Consider the following 17,899-nt stretch of genomic DNA (forward strand, 5'->3'; position numbering starts at 1 on the left):
AGGTGTGGACATTTTTCTTCACCAGTAAGATGGCAAATAAGCCCAATTTTTCAGGGTCATGGAAATTCACTGCAAGGAGGAGCTTTGTAAACTGCAAAGGGCTGCATGTAGCACTTAATGATGATCAGACACAATAAATTTATTGCTCTTTGGCTCAACTCTTGTCAAGACCCCATGCAGACAAGGGCCCTCCTGTTTATACAGCATTATCTCTAGCAATCAGGTTACAATTGATTGACATTATCACTTTCTTTATGTTTGGCAGATTCCCAGCCTGCAGCAACATGCTGGTCACCATAGAGACCTGAGAAGCACCCTCATCTCATTGGTATCATATTTACAAACCAACCCTTAAAGTGGATTATTTTGCAGATGGCTGATCTCATCTATTCAGTGTTGATTCTATTAGTTCCAATTTCAGAAGGTGACATTTTCTGACTTTGTCCCCTTAAGCACAAACAAAAACTATGGATTTTTGTTTTTGTTTTCAGAAGAGAGAAAGTACAGGGTGTGCTAGGGGAACAGCAAGGAAACCAGACAGATGTGGGGGCGGGTTTGTAGGGGAACTGCTGGATGTACCTCATTAATTTGTTCATTTGTTCAGCACCCACAGTGTGCCAGTGAACAGGCTAGGTGCTGGGGATAGAGTGGTGAACAAGATGAGCCTTATGCACCTCACAATCTCCTGGGGGAGACAGACAAATAGACAATTTTAATACAATGTGGCAAATTCTATGATGAGAAGAAGAGAGAAATGGTGTGCATGAGGTCCCTCACTTTCCCAGAGGTTTCCCAGGGGAAGCAACGTTTCAGTTGAGACCTGAAGGATGGATGACAGTCCGCCAGAAAAAAGTTAGTGGAGCAGGGACTAGTAGGGTTGCAGAGTGGAAGAAAAATGTTCCTGTGAGAAGAAACGGTGTCCAAAGAGTCTGAAAAGGGAACAGGGTGAATTTGAGGCCCTACAAGAAAATCAGGAGACCATCCAACAGGAGACACCCAGGGAGCAGGTGGCGTGTGGGCCTGATGCCCAAGAAAGAAGTCATGGTGGTAAACAGAGACTTGGGATTGCAAGCTACTGTTGTCTTTCTATTGAAAAAATAGCTGAGCACCACACTGGGGAGGCCTTGCAAGGACAGCCCAAGGAATCTGAACTTGATTCTACAGGCAGTGATTTTGAACAAGAGGGTTTGAAGAGAAAGTGACATATGTCAAGCTGAGCTCTAGGGAGTGGGCAGCAGCCTGCAGAAGAGGGACTAGGCTAGGTGCACAGAAAGTAGCCCACGGCAGAGGTAGCAGAAGGAATGGAGGAGTGCCCATGTGAGGAGTACTGAGGTGGCACACTTGCCAGAATCAGGGTAGCCTGCTGGGTCTCATACCAGCTGGAACCAGCTCCTACCAGCTCCCAAGGGCCAATTGTTAAATCTTCAGGAATTTTCTCAGCATTCATTAAAAATGAAAAAAAACATATCAATATTAAAAATATTTTTGCCAGGCATGGTGTCTCAGGCTGTAATCACAGCTACTCAGAAGGCTGATGCAAGAGAAACACTTGAGGCTAGGAGTTCAAGACCAGCCTGGGCAACATAGCACAATCCTCTCTTGTTTTGTTGTTTTGCTTTTAGAGACAGGGTCTTGCTTTGTCACCCAGGCTGGAGTGCAGTGGTGCAATCATAGCTCACTGCCACCCTGAACTCCTGAAATCAAGGGATCCTCCTTCCTTAGCCTCCCAAATAGCTGGGAATACAGGCACATACCACCTTGCCTGGCTAATTTTTAAAAAACATTTTGGCAGGGTGCGGTGTTACACGCCTGTAATCCCAACATTTTGGGAGCCCGAGGTGGGTAGATTGCTTGAACTCAGGAGTTTGAGACCAGCCTGCACAACATGGCAAAACCCTTGTCTCCACAAAAAATACAAAAAAAAAATTAGCTGGGCATGGTGGCGTGCGCCTGTAGTCCCAGCTACTCAGGAGACTGAGGTGGGAGGATTGCTTGAGCCCAGGAGGCCCAGGCTGCAGTGAGCCAAAATCAGTGCTGTGAGACATTGTCTTAAGAAAAAAAAAAAATTTTTTTTTTTTTTTTTTGAGACGGAGTCTCGCTCTGTTGCTCAGGCTGGAGTGCAGTGGTGCGGTCTCGGCTCACTGCAAGCTCCGCCTCCCGGGTTTACGCCGTTCTCCTGCCTCAGCCTCCCAAGTAGCTGGGACTATAGATGCCCACCACCTCGCCCGGCTAGTTTTTTGTATTTTTTAGTAGAGACGGGGTTTCACCGTGTTAGCTAGGATAGTCTTGATCTCCTGACCTGGTGATCCGCCCATCTCAGCCTCCCAAAGTGCTGGGATTACAGGCTTGAGCCACCGTGCCCAGCAAAAAAAATTTTTTTTTGTACAGGTGGTGTCCTGCCATCTTACCCAGGCTGGTTTCGAACTCCAGGGCTCAAGCAGTCCTCCTGCCATGGCCTTTCCAAAGTGCTGGAATTACAGGGATAAGCCACCATGCCCAGCCAAAAAATTCAAAAAACCCACAAAAAACATATATATATGTTTTGACAGAGTGAGACTGTCAAAAAAAAAAGGTAATAAATACTAAAATCTCATCACTTCCTAATTATTTTACTACATTTTACTATTCTCTATGATGCCCTTGAAGTTATTCACACCTGTTGTATCTGCATGGTAGAAATGCTATGTAATGGTGTGCTACGTGCATCTCCTCCCAACTCCTTGTTCAGTGACATGTTGGTAGCCTCAAATCAGCCATGGAAATTGGCAAACACTACAAATCAGAACTTGGTTAATTGTTTTGGTGATTGTCTAGTTAAGTGATGGAGAAAATGTTTAAAAACGCAGGTTAAACTTAGAAATGTGCTGTCACTGTAGCCATTACATTGTGAATTGTACAAAAAAATTGCCAAGGGTGATGGCATGTGCCTGTAGTGCCAGGGGGATCACTTGAGCCCAGGAGTTCAAGGCTGCAGGGTGCTGTGATTGTGCCTGTGAGTAGCAGGGTGCACTCCTGACTGGGCAATAGAGACCCTGTCTCTAAAAATTAAAAAAAAGTTAAAAATTAAGGAAATATTCTTTCAGTATTCAAGAACTATTCTCCAAGTCAGCAAAAAAGCTGCTTACATCAACAGGTGAGTTGAAGTTCCAACATATATGTCTTTATTGTTTCACTTTTGTCTTATTTGTTAATGCAAACAAAAATATCAACCAATACTCTCATGGGAGCTAACATTCTTTTGTCAATTGCAACCATAACCATAGGTTGGCTATGGATATGAAAGTTTGGCAAAAGTCAATAGAAGCATTCTGTGAGAATCAACTGGCTACATGGACTTCACAATGGAGTATTTTTAAATTTAATAGTAATTTATTTATTTTTGAGACAGAGTCTTGCTTTGTGTCACCCAGGCTGGAGTACAGTGACACGATCTTGGCTCACTGCAACCTCCGCCTCCTGGGTTCAAGCGATTCTTGTGCCTCAGCCTCCCGAGTAGCTGGGACCACAGGTGCCAGCCACCACGCCCGGCTAATTTTTGTATTTTTAGTAGAGATGGGGTTTTGCCATGTTGGCCACGCTGGTCTCCAACTCCCGACTTCAGGTGATCTGCCCACCTTCCAAAGTGCTGGGATTACAGTTGTGAGCCCCCGTGCCCAGACCCTTTGGGCTTTAAAATTGATGTTTGTGTTTGGGGAATTTTCCAGGCTAAACAACCTGGAACAGATGAGTGGATTTCCGATTCGGGAGAGAAAGTCGTACCTGAAAAGACAGCATCACTCTTGGATATCCAGTTTATGTTCAAGGGAGCACGGGAATTAACTCCTTGGGTGGAGTCCCTCAGACCCGGCACTTGCCACCTTTTGGTACCAGGAACCTGAGGTCATGTCTGCAATGTACTTTTTTTTTTTTTTTTTTTTTTTTTTTGAGACGGAGTCTTGCTCTGTCACCCAGGCTGGAGTGCAGTGGCCGGATCTCGGCTCACTGCAAGCTCCGCCTCCCGGGTTCACGCCATTCTCCTGCCTCAGCCTCCCGAGTAGCTGGGACTACAGGCACCTGCCACCTCGCCCGGCTAGTTTTTTGTAATTTTTAGTAGAGACGGGGTTTCACCGTGTTAGGCAGGATGGTCTCGATCTCCTGACCTCGTGATCCGCCCGTCTCGGCCTCCCAAAGTGCTGGGATTACAGGCTTGAGCCACCGCGCCCGGCCTGCAATGTACTTTAAAACACCTTTTTGACTTTTCCGTGACACAGCTCTCAGGAGGTCCTGAGAACACGTGCCCCCCCAACTCCCCTCCTTTTTTTTCCCCAGGAGATGCAGTCTTGCTGTCCCCCAGGCTGGAGTGCGGTGGCACAATCTCGGCTCACTGCACCCTCCACCTCCCAGGTTCAAGCGATTCTCTTGCCTCAGTCTTCTGAGTAGCTGGGATTACAGTCGCCCGCCACCACACCCGGCTAATTTTCTTATTTTTAGTGGAGACGGGGTTTCACCACGTTGGCCAGGCTGGTTTCAAACTCCTGTCCTCGCAATCTGCCCGCCTTGGCCTCCCAAAGTGCTGGGATTACAGGTGTGAGACACTGCACCCAGCCACCCCTTTCTTTTTTTAAAAAAATTTTGAGGCCAGGAGCGGTGGCTCATGCCTGTAATCAGAGCACTTCAGGAGAACGAGAAGGGCGGATCACCTGAGGTAAGGAGTTCGAGACCAGCCTGGCCAACATGGTGAAACCATCTCTACAAAAATACAAAAATTAGCCAGGCGTAGTGGCTCACACCTGCAATCCCAGCTACTCAGGAGGCCGAGGCGGGAGAATCGCTTCAACCCGGGAGGCGGAGGTTGCAGTGAGCAGAGATTGCGCCATTGCACTCCAGCCTGGGAAACAGGAGCGAAACTTCATCTCAAAACATTTTGAGACGGTCTCACTCTATCAACCAGGCTGGGGATGCAGTGGCATCTTAGCTTACTGCAACCTTCACCTTCTGGGCTGAAGTGATCCTCCCACCTCAGCCTCCTGTGTAGCTGTACCTAGAGGCCAGTGCTATCACACCCAGCTAATTTTTTTGTATTTCTTAGAGTTGGTGGGTCTCCCTATGTTGCCCAGGCTGGTCTTGAACTCCTGGGCTCAAGAGATCCTCCCACCTTGGCTTCCCAAATTGCTGGGATTTCAGGCGTGAGCCATCCGTGCCTGGCTGCAATTTACTTTCGAAGTGTTCAGAAAAATAGATGTTTGTGTACATATACAGGCATGAAAATAAAGCAAATATGGCAAAATCTTAGCCATTATTGAACCCAGGTGGCGTCCATATAGGTAATCACTATACTGCTGTCTCAACTCTCCTGTGTATTTGAGAATGTTCATAATATAAACTACAATAAGAATCAGTGCAAAGTACTGAGGCAGAATGCCTCTTGTGTTCAAGAAACATCAAGGAGGCCAGTGTGGCTGAACAGATTGACTCGGGGAACAGGTAGATGAGGTGAGAAGCCAGACTGTGAGGGCCTCGCAGGTTCTTATGGCTGTGGCTTTTAGTCTGAGTTGAGATAGATGGGAGCTTATTTAGGAGCATGAGTGAGGAGTGACCTGATCTATCTTAAACAGGATCCCATTCGGCAGCTGAGTTGAGACTGGAGGGGTCAAGAATGGAAGCCAAGAGACCTGTTATGGGCTGGTGCTATCTATAATCTAGTGTGCAGGCAAGAGTTGTTGGTGGTTCATACCAGGTTGGGCAGGTTATAAGTGGTCTGATATTATCTGGGAGGAGGGCATACATTGTACATTGTGCTATTTGTTCCTTTATATGTTTATTATGAAAAATCTCAAAGATATACAGAAGAGAGTAATGAATCCCCTCTACCCATCATTCACCTTCAACATTATCAATACATGGTCATTTTTATTTATTTGAGTCAGGGTCTTGTTCTGTTACCCAGGCTGGAGTGCAGTTGCAGTCATAGTTCACTGTAGTCTCAAATTCCTGGGCTCAAGCTATCCTCTCACCTCAGCCTCCCAAATAGCTTCAATTACAGGTAAGAACCACCACGCTCAGCTAATTTTTAAAATTTTTGTAGAGGTGGTAGTGTGTCTCTCTACATTGCCCAGTCTGGTCTTGAATTCCTGGCCTCAATGATCTTCCCATCTTGGCCTCCTAAAGAGCTGGGATTACAGGCATGAACCACTGCACCCAGACTTGAAGCAAATTTCAGATTGCTCGTCATTTCTTCTGCAAATCCTTCACTATGTATCCTCAAAGATAAGGACTCCATAAAAAGCTGTATGATTGTGCAAAACTGAGCAATTATTTCTAAGTATCACTAAATATGGATTCTGGACATATTTTGAAGGTAGAGTCACCAGGATTTTCTGATAAAAGGACATGAATCAAGGATGTGTCCAAAGCTTTTGGCTGGAGTCTGATGGGGACACTATACACAGACTGACAGGCCGGAGGGAGGTATCACTCTTCTCCATCTGGTTTAGGGAAAAGAATACAGGATTTGGGTATCAAAAAATCAAAATGGCTTTGTAAACTATTCTATATGTCCTAGCTGTTTGTTATTCTTATTCAAAGCTGTGCTGCGTTGTGCTGCTCTGACTCAGATGTGAGGCCTAGCCTGGCTGGAGGCACAGGGATGTAAACTAAACCTGGTTAAGTTCTGCTGGCTTCAGTCTGTTTCATCTCAGGACTTGTTTGGCTCACTGCTGAGATGATCTCAAAGGTTTCCTTCAGCTCTAAGAATATGAAGCAAATTGGAAGGCTTTAAAAGCCTTACAAAGACACAAGCCATTTTATTTGGAAATTTGTAGCTCATTTAGATGATTCAGGGCCCTTGGGCTAAGTCCACCTGCCTGGTATTAGAATGGAAATCTTCCAAGTTGCTAGTTGGGGGGGTGGGGGGAGAAAAATAAATAGAATCCTGGCCGGGTGCCGTGGCTCATGCCTGTAATCCCAGCACTTTGGAAGGCCAAGGTGGGCAGATCACCTGAGGTCAGGAGTTCAACAGTCTGACCAACATGGAGAAACCCTGTCTTTGCTAAAAATACAAAATTAGCCAGGCATGGTGGCACATGCCTGTAATTCCAGCTACTCAGGAGGCTGAGGCAGGAGAAACGCTTGAACCCGGGAGGCGGAGGTTGTGGTGAGCTGAGATCATGCCACTGCACGCCAGCCTGGGCAATAAGAGCGACACTGTCTCAAAATAAACAAAACAAAACAAAAATCCCTGTGCTTGTTTAACAAATAAATAAAAAACCACAAGTTTAAAATTTTGAAAAGAAACCTCCTGGCTAGGCGCAATGGTTCTCGCTTGTAATCCCAGCAACTTTGAGAGGATCACTCGAGCCCAGGAATTTGAGACCAGCCTGGGCAACATAGCAAGACCCCCGCATCTCTACCAAAAAAAAAAAAAAAAAAAAAAAAAATTAGCCAGGCATGGTGGTGTGCTCCTGTAGTCCCACCTACTCAGGGAGCTGAGGTGGGAGGATCACTTGAGCCTGAGACGTCAAGGCTGCAGTGAGTCATGATATCCTGCCACTGCACTCCAGCCTGGGTGACAAAGTGAGATCCTGTCTCCAAAAATAAAAATTAAACAAAACCCCTATGAGACCACAGCTGAATATACCAATTCTCCAGTTGTGCTAACTGGTTCACCAATTAGCTCTAGGAAACCATGGTATATGTGAAAGGAACTCTGAGGCTTCTCATTTTCCCTATTTGCTTTGGTCCCTTAGCTAAAATTCACATTTCTATCATCTGCTGAGCAGAGACTTTAGTACCTAGAAAGAAGCAAAGTGTAGCCAAGGATGTGTTGAGTAGCGTAGCACCAAGAGCCAGCCTACCAGCATTCAGGATCCTGCATCCAGGTTGCTGGCTGGAGTCCTGCCCTCTGGCCTTTCATAGTCTCACCTGCCTGTTCTTTTTAAGACAGGGTCTCACTCCGTCATCCAGGCTGGAGTACAATAGCACAATCATTGCTCACTACAACCTCCATTCCCCAGGCTCCAGTGATCTTCCCACCTCAGCCTCCTAAATAGCTGGGACCAAAGATGCATGACACCACGCCCAGCCAATGTTTGGTAGACAGGGTTTTGCCATGTTACACAGGCTAGTTTCAAACTCCTGGGCTCAATCGATCCACCTGCTTTGGCCTCTCAAAGTGCTGGGATTATAGGTGTGAGTCACCACACCCGACCTCACCTGCCTGTTTCTGAAGTGCACCATAAGGTTACTTCTGACCTGGCCTCTCATCACAACTGGCCACCAGGATGAGCTCCATTCTCAGCAAGAGAACCATTTTTTTTTTTTTTTTTTGAGACGGAGTCTTGCTGTCGCCCAGGCTGGAGTGCAGTGGCCGGATCTCAGCTCACTGCAAGCTCCGCCTCCCAGGTTTACGCCATTCTCCTGCCTCAGCCTCCCGAGTAGCTGGGACTATAGGCGCCCGCCACCTCGCCCGGCTAGTTTTTTGTATTTTTAGTAGAGACGGGGTTTCACCGTGTTAGCCAGGATGGTCTTGATCTCCTGACCTGGTGATCCGCCCGTCTCGGCCTCCCAAAGTGCTGGGATTACAGGCTTGAGCCACCGCGCCTGGCCTGAGAACCATTCTTAAAGCAAGATATCTGGCAAGCCCACTTACACACCTTTCCCATCCCTGATTCAGCTGCGCCCAGTCCCTGCAGAAATTCCTTTTCTGGCCCAGGTACAGTGGCTCACACCTATAATCCCAGCACTTTGGGAGGCCAGGGTGGGAGGACCACTTGAGCCCAGGAATTCAAGACTGGCCTGCCCAATGTAGCAAGACCTTCCCTACAAAAACAAATTAACTTGGCATCACGGTGCGTGCCTATAGTCCCAGTTACTCAGGAGGCTGCGGCTGGAGGATCTCTTGAGCCCAGGAGTTTGAGGCTGCAATGAGCTATGACTGAACCATTGCACTCCAGCGTGGGTGACAGAGCAAAACCCTGTCTCTTAAAAAAGTTAATGGGACCCCAGCCAGTCATGCTTTGGCATCTGCAATATGAATGGCAGAGAAGCCCTACAGGACCAAATCTGGGCTTCAGGAACCCTGGGCGTGCCTCCTTTAGCTGATTTTCTCTGGCAAGACCAAGTAGTCTGCTGACTCAAAGCCCAGGATGCTGCCAGGGTAGAGACACTGCCCTAAGCCACAGTGCCTCTGCAAGCCTCTTATCCACTGCTAAACCATTATGCCTGGGAAACAGGGACCATTTAACATTCCCAGCTAAATATGCCAAGTGACTTTACATGTTTATTTTATCTTAAAGATGTCCAAAACACAACTGATTTTCTAAAACCTGTGATGGTGGGATGATTAAGCCTCAGTGGTCTACAGCAAGTTAAATGCAAGGTGCTAAATGAAGGTGATGTGAGATACAGCATTTACAAGGGAGTACCTCTCAACATAGGGCAACTTCGCTTCCCAGAGGGCATTTGGCAATGTCTGAAGTAATTTTTGTATTATGACTCAGGTGGTGGGGGGCGGATATCTAGTGGATAGAGGATAGGAATATTGTTAAACATCACACAATGAACAGGACAGCTGCCCACAAATTATGTAGCGCCAAACGTTAACAGTAAGCTGAAAAGCCCTGCTATATGTGGCAAGGGAGGTTTTCCTTTTTAGCAGGAAGACATGCTTTACAGGGTAACAGGAACAAGAGAGCAGGTTGAGAGAAGGTTGAAATCACAAGGCAGGATAATTGACACTGAGACGGGAGGGACTGGATTGAGGAAAAGGTGTGTGACAGTAGACCCCATGAAGCAGGGGCACATCTTCCTGAGACTGGCAAGCAAACCTGACATGATCTGACACATTTGGGCAAGCAAGAACAGGTTTATGTTCTACATCTCTGTCCTCTGAAAAACAAAGTTGAGGTCTGCAGCGGCAGCTGGAGATTAATAAGGGCACTAAGTCCATGGAAGTGCACTGCTTTGCAACATCAACAGCTCATTTACGATGACCTTTAAGGGCAGCTGGAGATTTTCATCCCGCGTTTGGCAAGATGGGCACAGGAATGGGAAAAACAGATGAGCCAGGCTTGTGGATGGGCTAGTGCAATAAAGACTGGAGACGAAAATGAGGGCAGATTTTTAAAAAGCCAAGGGAGCTTAACAGGGCAGAGGGGCCCACTAGGTAGAGAAGTTCTTGGCCAAGTCGAGGGGTGAGATCAATACTCTGGGATTTCTTGGCTGTCTCTACTCCTTGGTTAGTTGCTGTTCCTTTCCCAAGTCTGGTATCTTCTACTTCCCACCACTGACTAAGCCCAGCCAATAACACAGACTGCCTAAGCCTGCCTGAGAATTTAATCACTGTTCATGTTATGCAGTAAAATAGCAGGAAACTGAATTTAAAAAAAATAAACAACCCTCCCACCCCCAACAAAACCAAAATGCTATTAATCCTGCCACAATATTTTTAATTACGTACAAAGGTCTGACATGGCACCCAGGGACCCATTTCACCCACTGCTCTGTTTGGCCGCCAGTCTTTTGTCTCTCTCTTCAGCAATGGTGAGGCGGATACCCTTTCCTCGGGGAAGAGAAATCCATGGTTTGTTGCCCTGGAAGAGAAAACAAGGAGAATGAAAACCCACCACACACCAACTCATAGTGGCTTGGCACATGCTACACTTGTCACCTCGTTTAACACAACTGAAGTCTGTTTGAGAGAGCACTTGGCATCAGCTAGGCAGTTTTAAGACACGGATGCTGGTTACCAAAAGTACCCACTGCTTGGGTTTCTGGGGCTGTCCTATGAAACTCACTGTATGCCCTTCATAATTAACATCTTATAAGTTTATTGTGCATAGCAGGTACCCACCATTTATTCAAGGGAGTCAAAGTTTAGTAGTACCTAAGGCTAATCATTATGACTCAGCCCAGCTCTGCGTGAGTCCTATATCCAGAAGAGGCTTTGCACTAGGTTCAGCAGAGCCAGCCAGAAGCCTGGATGCTGCAATCCCAGCACCTATCTGCACTGACATACTTCCCCGGACTAGAGAGAGAAAACCCAGACTTACCTTGCCAATAACAAAAATGTTGGAAAGTCGAGTGGCAAAGCTGTTGCCATTGGCATCTTTCACGTGAACCACGTCAAAAGATCCAGGATGCCTCTCTCTGTTGGTGATCACACCAATTCTTCCCAGGTTAGCACCTCCAGTCACCATACACAGGTTACCTAGGCAGGAAGAAATCATCTGCTTCAACCCAATATAACAAATGACAAGCAGTTCAGAGATGGGTCCAAAACAAATTTTATTCCTCCTTTCCCCCCTCATTTGCATTTCCTCATATGGAACTGCTGTCCATGCTAGGACTCCCAGGGCTCACACCTATAATCAGTTCGAGAACAGTCTGGGCAACAGAGTAAGACCCCCCTCTATAAAACACAGTTTAAAAGAAGAAATGAATATTCTGAGCATTTGTGCCTCTGGCTATAAACAAACCTGGGGGATCAGAGCAGATGGTTTCTAATAAAAAGATACCCAGACCCTGTGCAATTCATAATGATCTAGGCCTTAAAGAGGGTACCCAGGTAGCACAGAGGATGCTTACCAGTGTCGAACTTGATGAAATCAGTAATCTTGCCAGTCTCCAAATCAATCTGAATGGTATCATTCACCTTGATGAGGGGATCGGGGTAGCGGATGGTGCGGGCATCATGAGTCACCAGATGAGGGATTCCTTTTGTGCCCACAAAGATCTTTCTCACTTTGCATAACTTGTACTAGAAAAATACAAGGGTTAACCACATTGAATCCATCTCACATGTACTTTTTAACCCTACACAGGAACCATGGGTTCCCTAACTGCTGCAGAATAATTGTGGCGCTGACCGTTCTTTCCACCCTCAAGTGTATGTTGCATACAGCCCTTCTCTAGGCTCATCCTCTAACATCCACCATTGCCCTCCACTCCTCCAACATAAATGCCACTCCAGTTTCCCAGGCTCTTTAAGCCTTATGGGGCCCTGGGAATTCTTCCCTTTAACTTGACTTTATCTTAATAGCTCCCTGTACTGAGTTTTGTTTCACCAACAGCAATTGTATTACCAGTTCATCCAATCAACAAATATTTCACATAGCATTTCAATTTTGGATCTCTACTCCCTAATATCAAATCATCACAGATGCCACTGGATGTGCCCTCCAGCCTGCTGATAACAAGGTTGTGCAAAAGGAAATTAGGAGCCACATAAGCCAATTAAATTAACCTTCATTTACAGCCAATAATCCAAACAGCCCTAAACTTTTGTGTAAAACCATCAAACCAAACTGGATTAAATAATCAAAGACTGTAATCTTTTTCTAAACCTCAAGCTAGTGCCTCAAGGACTGTCCATTTCCTCCATGGACACCTTCCCCTCCCCAAAGTAAAGCTACCCCCACAAATGGAGACATGGAAGGGCTCATACTTCAGGTACCCAATAAACAAGTTCCCAGAAATCATTCTCCTTGACTCTTAAGAGACACCAGGAAGTCACGGTTCAATGGAATTCATTTCTACCACAAAAAAAGAAAATCTGCTGAGGAAGTTAACTTCAAATGGGTGTCAATTTTAGGTATCCAGCAATGCTCTACAGCTATCAGCCAGACTTTTAATAAATTTACATGTAAGATAGAATCTCATCAAATTGTTAGCTTGATATTAATAGGTATGAGATTTTAAGTAATCAATACCCACCTCATTGCAAGCAGCACTCTCACTGAACGCAGGCCCTTACAACTAAGTAACTATACTGAGTAAAGACCCAGTTTGCTTTGCCACACTCACCTTGGCCTCCTCAGGTGTAATACGATGTACAGCAAAGCGACCCTTGGTGTCATAGATCAGACGGAAATTCTCTCCCGTCTTGTCAATGCTGATGACATCTGAAATCAAGCAGTAACCCGTTACTACATACAGTGATCCCCACTACCTCGTGCCAAGCAACAACCATAGCTCTCTAAGACAAAAAAAGAACCCCCATGTGCCTCCCAGTTCTAATCAAACAAGGATTCTAAAGATTAAAGATCATGGCCAGATCTTCAATATTTCAAAATGCCGTTTTTATGACTGCATGTAAAATTTAAAAGTGAATAGAAATTTAGTTTTGAGAAACATTTCATTTTTATTTGCATATTTTTTATTTAAGTAAAAAACAGAGGGAAAGTCAGGCTGTTTCTGAGAGACTTGACAGATTACAAAAGTTAGAGATATGATCAAAGTTAGAGATATGATCAAGCCCTATGGTATTCGGATACCATAGGGCTTCCATCCATATGCATCTCCAGAGTAGTTAAAACTTCTACTTACCCATGAATCCAGCAGGGTAGGTTATATCAGTTCGGACCTTGCCATCGATCTTAATGAACCGCTGCATGCAAATCTTCTTTACTTCATCTCCTGTCAGGGCATACTTAAGTCTGTTCCTTAGGAAGATGATGAGGGGGAGACACTCTCTCAACTTGTGGGGACCGGTGGATGGACGAGGAGCCTGTAACATTAAAAATGATAATCACTGTTGGGATTCACTCAAGCACTCAAACCCACCTCCTAGTCCACTAGATCCACTAACTGAACACCAAGACTGTCCATTACACCCAACTTGGGCTTTTACACAGGAGGTGTAAAAAGCTTCCAAAACTATTTCATACCTTAAAGTTTTACAGCATCTTCCCTGTCAGAGGACTAGGATCATTAAGAACATGAATCGAGTCCATGTAAATGTACTATATGGTATGTGGAATAAACGAGGTACAAAAATATTAAACAGACTGGAAGTGGGGGACAGCTAGATAGCACAGCTCTTTCAAGAGCAGAGGAAGCCAGTAACAGATATTCCTCCCCTAGCCTGGTCCCCAAATGAGTCCTGGTAGGCACTTAAAAACAGTGGCCACGGAAATATTTATATAAGATACTTACAAACACACCGGTCAATTTATCCAGCATCCAATGCTTTGGAGCTGCTACCCGCTTCAGATGCTTCTTGGGACCACGAGCCTGAAAGTTTTAGGTTGCAATGCTGTTAATCAGGTTTCAGAGCAGCTTACAAAACCTAGTGTGTAACTTCTAGAAAGAACTCTGCTTAGTTTCATCTTCAGCAAAATGTGGACAATATTAAAGAAGTGTAGTTCCGATAAAACAGAAGCAGCAAAGTTACCTAGCAAATACCGTGAGATCCATAAGCTGCAACAAGTCTTCTTATTGTAACAGAGAAGATTCTTGGTTACTATGTTTCAGAACGTTTACTGATTACTATCTTTCAGAACCTTGCTAAAGTGTTTCCATGTTACTGTTTGAAACTGTATCTGTTTAGAGGTTAGGGTCTTTCCAGGACACCATACTAGTGAAATGGCCAGGGGGACGCACAGCAACACAAATGAGCCAGGAGTCTGCCTGTGTTTCTAAAGTTTTCACAGTTTATTACCGTCTGTTTTTGACACGTCTGGAACAAGATTATTCTGACACCCGCACACACACATGTGCTGCTCCTTCGAACACTAAAGCCAAAAGCTGACACCAATTTTACTTTAAAAAGAGTAAGGAAGCCTCTTTAATGCTGTGTCCAGATGCTTACCGGCCACACATGGTAAAGTCGGGCCGTGCCAAAAAGACAATGACAAAGAAAACCTTTCTCCGCCGGGCGGACCCAGCGCCCACCCGCCTCGGGCTCGCAGTCTCTGCTCCCGGCCCAGCCGCGGCTCCGGCCGGGGAGGAAAAACAGCTTCTCCCGGAACAGGACGTGTGGCCGGGTCAGAGACAGAGGCCTTCCCAACAGCAGCACCAGATCCGCGCCTCCCCAACGCTAGGCCAGCGTTCGCTCTTCGCCCTGGAGCCCGTCCCGGCCTACCACGGAGGCCGTGATCCCTTCGCCTCTGCCCGGCCATCCCCAGTACGAGTCCCGAGACCTCGGGCAGCCCCGGCCCGGGGAGGATGGAGGTGGATACGTCCTAGGAGCTCGCTAAGTAAACAGCTTACCATGGCTGCGTTAGGCAAGGAAAGAGGACCTCCGTCTTCCGGTGCGCGTAGAAATTGGGCCCGGAGACTGCGCGCGCCGGCTATTCAGATGCTCCGCCCAGTTCAGCCCTTTGCTGGCGCGCCGGGACTCTTTCTTGCCATCTGCTGGTGGGAGGTCGGAAGTCCGGAGCTGGAGAACCACGGCGGAAAGAGGGTGTCTCCTAAGGGCGATTTCCTCCCTCCCCTTTTTCCGCCCTTCCCCCTCCCATATTTGCTGAGCGTCTCCTGTGTGCCTGATTCTGTGCTAGGTGCTGGGAATACAAAGATGAACTACACAACATCCCTGCCCTCAAGGAGAGTTCAAAGTGAGCCTACTTCCAATCTCACGTACAGATGATTATATAATCAATAGAATACATTTTAATAAATATTTAATGTTATTTCTTAAACGTACTTTGTCTGTCCCTTTTTCGTGTTCCCTCGAGCCAGCCAGGCAGCCACACTGAGATGGGAAGAGCCAACAATGTTTTTAACCCCCTCTTGCTTCTCTGCTTTAACCCTGACATCACCCCCCGCCCCCCCCCCGCGCTTGCTTCCTGTACATCGCATTTGGCACTTACAGAAACTCAGGGAGGAGGGAGGATATTAGAGATCGTCTGGTTATATCTAACTAAAATGTAGATCTGATCCTGCTTCGAAACTGCCCTTGGCCCTCCGTTTCCTGCCCTAAGGGAGCAGGTCCGAACTTTATCTGGCTCCATTGCTCTCTCCCCGCAATCCCAAACTTCAAAGCTCAAGCCCCGCCAAGCTAGTTTGTTCCAAGGGAGTCAGCTCTTTTTGTTTGTTTGTTTGGGAGACAGGGTCTTACTCTGTCACCCAGGCTGGAGTGCATGGCTCATTGCAGCCTCGGCAGCCGGGGCTCAAGCGATCCTCTCACTTCAGCCCCCACTGGGTTTGGGACAACAGGCCCACGCCACCGCACCCAACTAATTTTTTGTATTTATTTATTTTTTTTTTTTTGTAGAGACGGGATTTCTCCATGTTGCCTAGGCTGGTCTCGAACTCCTGGACTCAAGCGATCCGCCCGCCTCGACCTCCCAAAGTGCTGGGCCTGAGCCAGTGGCCAGGGTCAGCTCTTTCAAGACTGCTTGTGGACTTGATTCCTAAGCTTGGAACCACCATGAACAGCCAATCCCCCTTCCTGGGTATCACCTAATCCCACACCTCAGCCTTGGAAATGCACAGTTCATGTCCCTCTGGTTTTGTGAGCTCATGGTCCCCTCAGTCAGGGTAAATCTCTCATTCTTACCCCAGAGGCTTGTGTTCAAACTTGGTGAGGGCACACAGCACATTGGGTAGCAAGGGCAAATTTAGTTACCTGTCCTCCACCAAACTGAGCAGCTCCAGGATGGAGCCTGCCCTAATTCATCTGGGCAGGCCCTTTGCCACTGAACAGAGCCTCGGCACTGTGTCCAGCACTTGGTAAATACTTGTTGAATGAATAAACGGAGTCAACATCCCACTCATTGTGCCAAGTCCTACTGTACTATCCCTGAGAGCATCCAGCCTGTGCCTGAATTCTTCCCACCATGGGATCAAGCTCCTAACTCATGAGGTTCCATTTCACAAGTCTCTATCTCTACCATCCACTTTACCCCTCAGCAGTCTGCAGAGGAGCAAAAGAGGGAAACACTGTTGGCTCCTCTCAAGCAGACAGTATTAACCAAGCAGACAGTATTAACTAGGAGGGCAGGAACTCCTCCTTGTCTAAAATTGGGATACGATCCACAACAAAGCATGTTATAAGAGATTATTGGAAAGGATTGATTAATTGGAGGTGAGGAGTAGAGAGAAGGTGAAGGTGATGAGATAATGGAAGTTGGTTCTGAGGTTTTTAATCTGAGAGCACTGGGAAGATGGTACAATCAACAGAAATGGTGGAGGAGTTGCTGTGGGAGTGGGGGGATAACCATGTGTTTTCCAGCTAGAGAGGATAGGAGAAATGGCTGGTTAGAGCTACAGATCTCACTTAATCAAGATCACACAGCCAGTTTGGGGATGAGGGGGCTTGTCTCTTGCCTCCCAGGTGAATGGTTTGTTTTCATGCCACAGGTTATCAAAGGACTTGAGGAAATCAAAGCATCTTTTTCAGTATATTTCTCTCTCTCAATTTGTATTTATGCACAAACGACATTCTAACAACAATAAAGGGAATTTGGAAAGAGCTAAGTAAATCGCAAACAGTACCTCCCCAAACACCCTAAACACATCATCTGTATTCATTTGTTCCTCTTCCTGTTCTCTTTCTGATCGGTTTGTGTGCATGCATACTTTTACATAATTTTAGTCCTAGCATACAGACCATTTTGTATTCTGTTTTTATTATACTAGAAACACTTTCCAAGTTGCTACATAATCCTCATAATTACTATTTTAACAGCTGTATCATATTCCATTAATGGATGCCCCACAATTAATACAAGTTCTCTGTTGTTGGATATTTAGCTTTCTGTACTTTATTATGCATGTTGCTACAGTGAACAGCTTTTTCCTTCAGTTGAATATTTTCCTTAGAATAAATCTATTCCTTCAACCAACACTTATTGAGTGCTTACTCTGTGTCAAGCTCTGTATTATGAACTGAGGATGCAGAGATGATTAAGATCTAGTTCTTGCTCTCAAGGAACAAATAATAATATGAGAAGCAGGCTGCGGGGGTGGGGAGGGAAAGCTAGGAGAAGCTTATCAGAGAAAAAATGGTGGTGAAGCAGGTTGTAACACAGAGGGCAGCTAAATCTTTAGGATCTTGGACTTTAGCCTGTGGGTAGACAATGGAGAGCTGTTGAAAGATTTTAAGGAGGACAGAATCAGTGTTGTGCTTTAAAAAGATAACTGAAACTCCTCCATGTAGAATGGTTTGAAGGAAATGTGTGTGGCTTGGAGGACATGGGTC

At 46.1% G+C, this 17,899-nt stretch overlaps 2 protein-coding genes and 2 long non-coding RNA genes across 7 annotated transcripts in view; 2 read left to right on the forward strand and 2 right to left on the reverse strand.

Annotated features, from left to right (window-relative positions):
- Nucleotides 1-370, forward strand: part of PIN4 (peptidylprolyl cis/trans isomerase, NIMA-interacting 4) — an 84,007-nt gene extending 83,637 nt beyond the window's left edge. The window contains exon 4 of the mRNA XM_077989426.1: nucleotides 266-370. Coding sequence (XP_077845552.1) covers nucleotides 266-355 — 90 coding nt within the window. The 3' untranslated portion in view covers nucleotides 356-370. The remainder of the gene's footprint in view (nucleotides 1-265) is intronic.
- Nucleotides 371-5,886: 5,516 nt separating this feature from the next.
- LOC144338744 (uncharacterized) lies at nucleotides 5,887-7,415 on the reverse strand. The gene is made up of 2 exons (XR_013413095.1): nucleotides 7,317-7,415; nucleotides 5,887-6,948 (listed from the first exon to the last, which is right to left on the reverse strand). It is a non-coding gene; the product is annotated as an uncharacterized LOC144338744 (long non-coding RNA).
- A 2,988-nt stretch (nucleotides 7,416-10,403) lies between these two features.
- RPS4X (ribosomal protein S4 X-linked) lies at nucleotides 10,404-15,043 on the reverse strand. 4 transcript variants are annotated; one of them, XM_028841717.2, is made up of 7 exons: nucleotides 14,840-14,993; nucleotides 13,912-13,989; nucleotides 13,303-13,483; nucleotides 12,781-12,878; nucleotides 11,563-11,734; nucleotides 11,028-11,185; nucleotides 10,404-10,568 (listed from the first exon to the last, which is right to left on the reverse strand). In XM_028841717.2, the coding sequence occupies exons 2-7, from the start codon at nucleotides 13,936-13,938 to the stop codon at nucleotides 10,467-10,469; spliced, it is 738 nt and encodes a 245-aa protein (XP_028697550.1). In that variant the 5' UTR covers nucleotides 13,939-13,989; nucleotides 14,840-14,993; the 3' UTR covers nucleotides 10,404-10,466. The 4 variants fall into 4 exon arrangements, with proteins under 4 accessions (XP_028697550.1, XP_077843727.1, XP_077843726.1 ...); XM_077987601.1 differs by having other exon boundaries at nucleotides 14,567-14,993; XM_077987600.1 differs by having other exon boundaries at nucleotides 14,150-14,993.
- A 72-nt stretch (nucleotides 15,044-15,115) lies between these two features.
- Nucleotides 15,116-17,539, forward strand: LOC144338745 (uncharacterized). Its single transcript, XR_013413096.1, has 2 exons — nucleotides 15,116-15,311; nucleotides 15,971-17,539. It is a non-coding gene; the product is annotated as an uncharacterized LOC144338745 (long non-coding RNA).
- Nucleotides 17,540-17,899: the final 360 nt, after the last annotated feature.

This window comes from Macaca mulatta, chromosome X (genome assembly GCF_049350105.2).
Source record: "Macaca mulatta isolate MMU2019108-1 chromosome X, T2T-MMU8v2.0, whole genome shotgun sequence".
In the NCBI taxonomy this organism is placed as follows: domain Eukaryota; kingdom Metazoa; phylum Chordata; class Mammalia; order Primates; family Cercopithecidae; genus Macaca; species Macaca mulatta.

Coding starts and splice junctions, on each gene's coding strand:
- RPS4X (NM_001265622.1), bottom strand. Junction 12,879..13,302: donor CTACCCTGCTGGATTCATGG/GTAAGTAGAAGT, acceptor GCTTGATTTCAG/ATGTCATCAGCATTGACAAG. Junction 11,186..11,562: donor TTTCATCAAGTTCGACACTG/GTAAGCATCCTC, acceptor CTTCCTGCCTAG/GTAACCTGTGTATGGTGACT.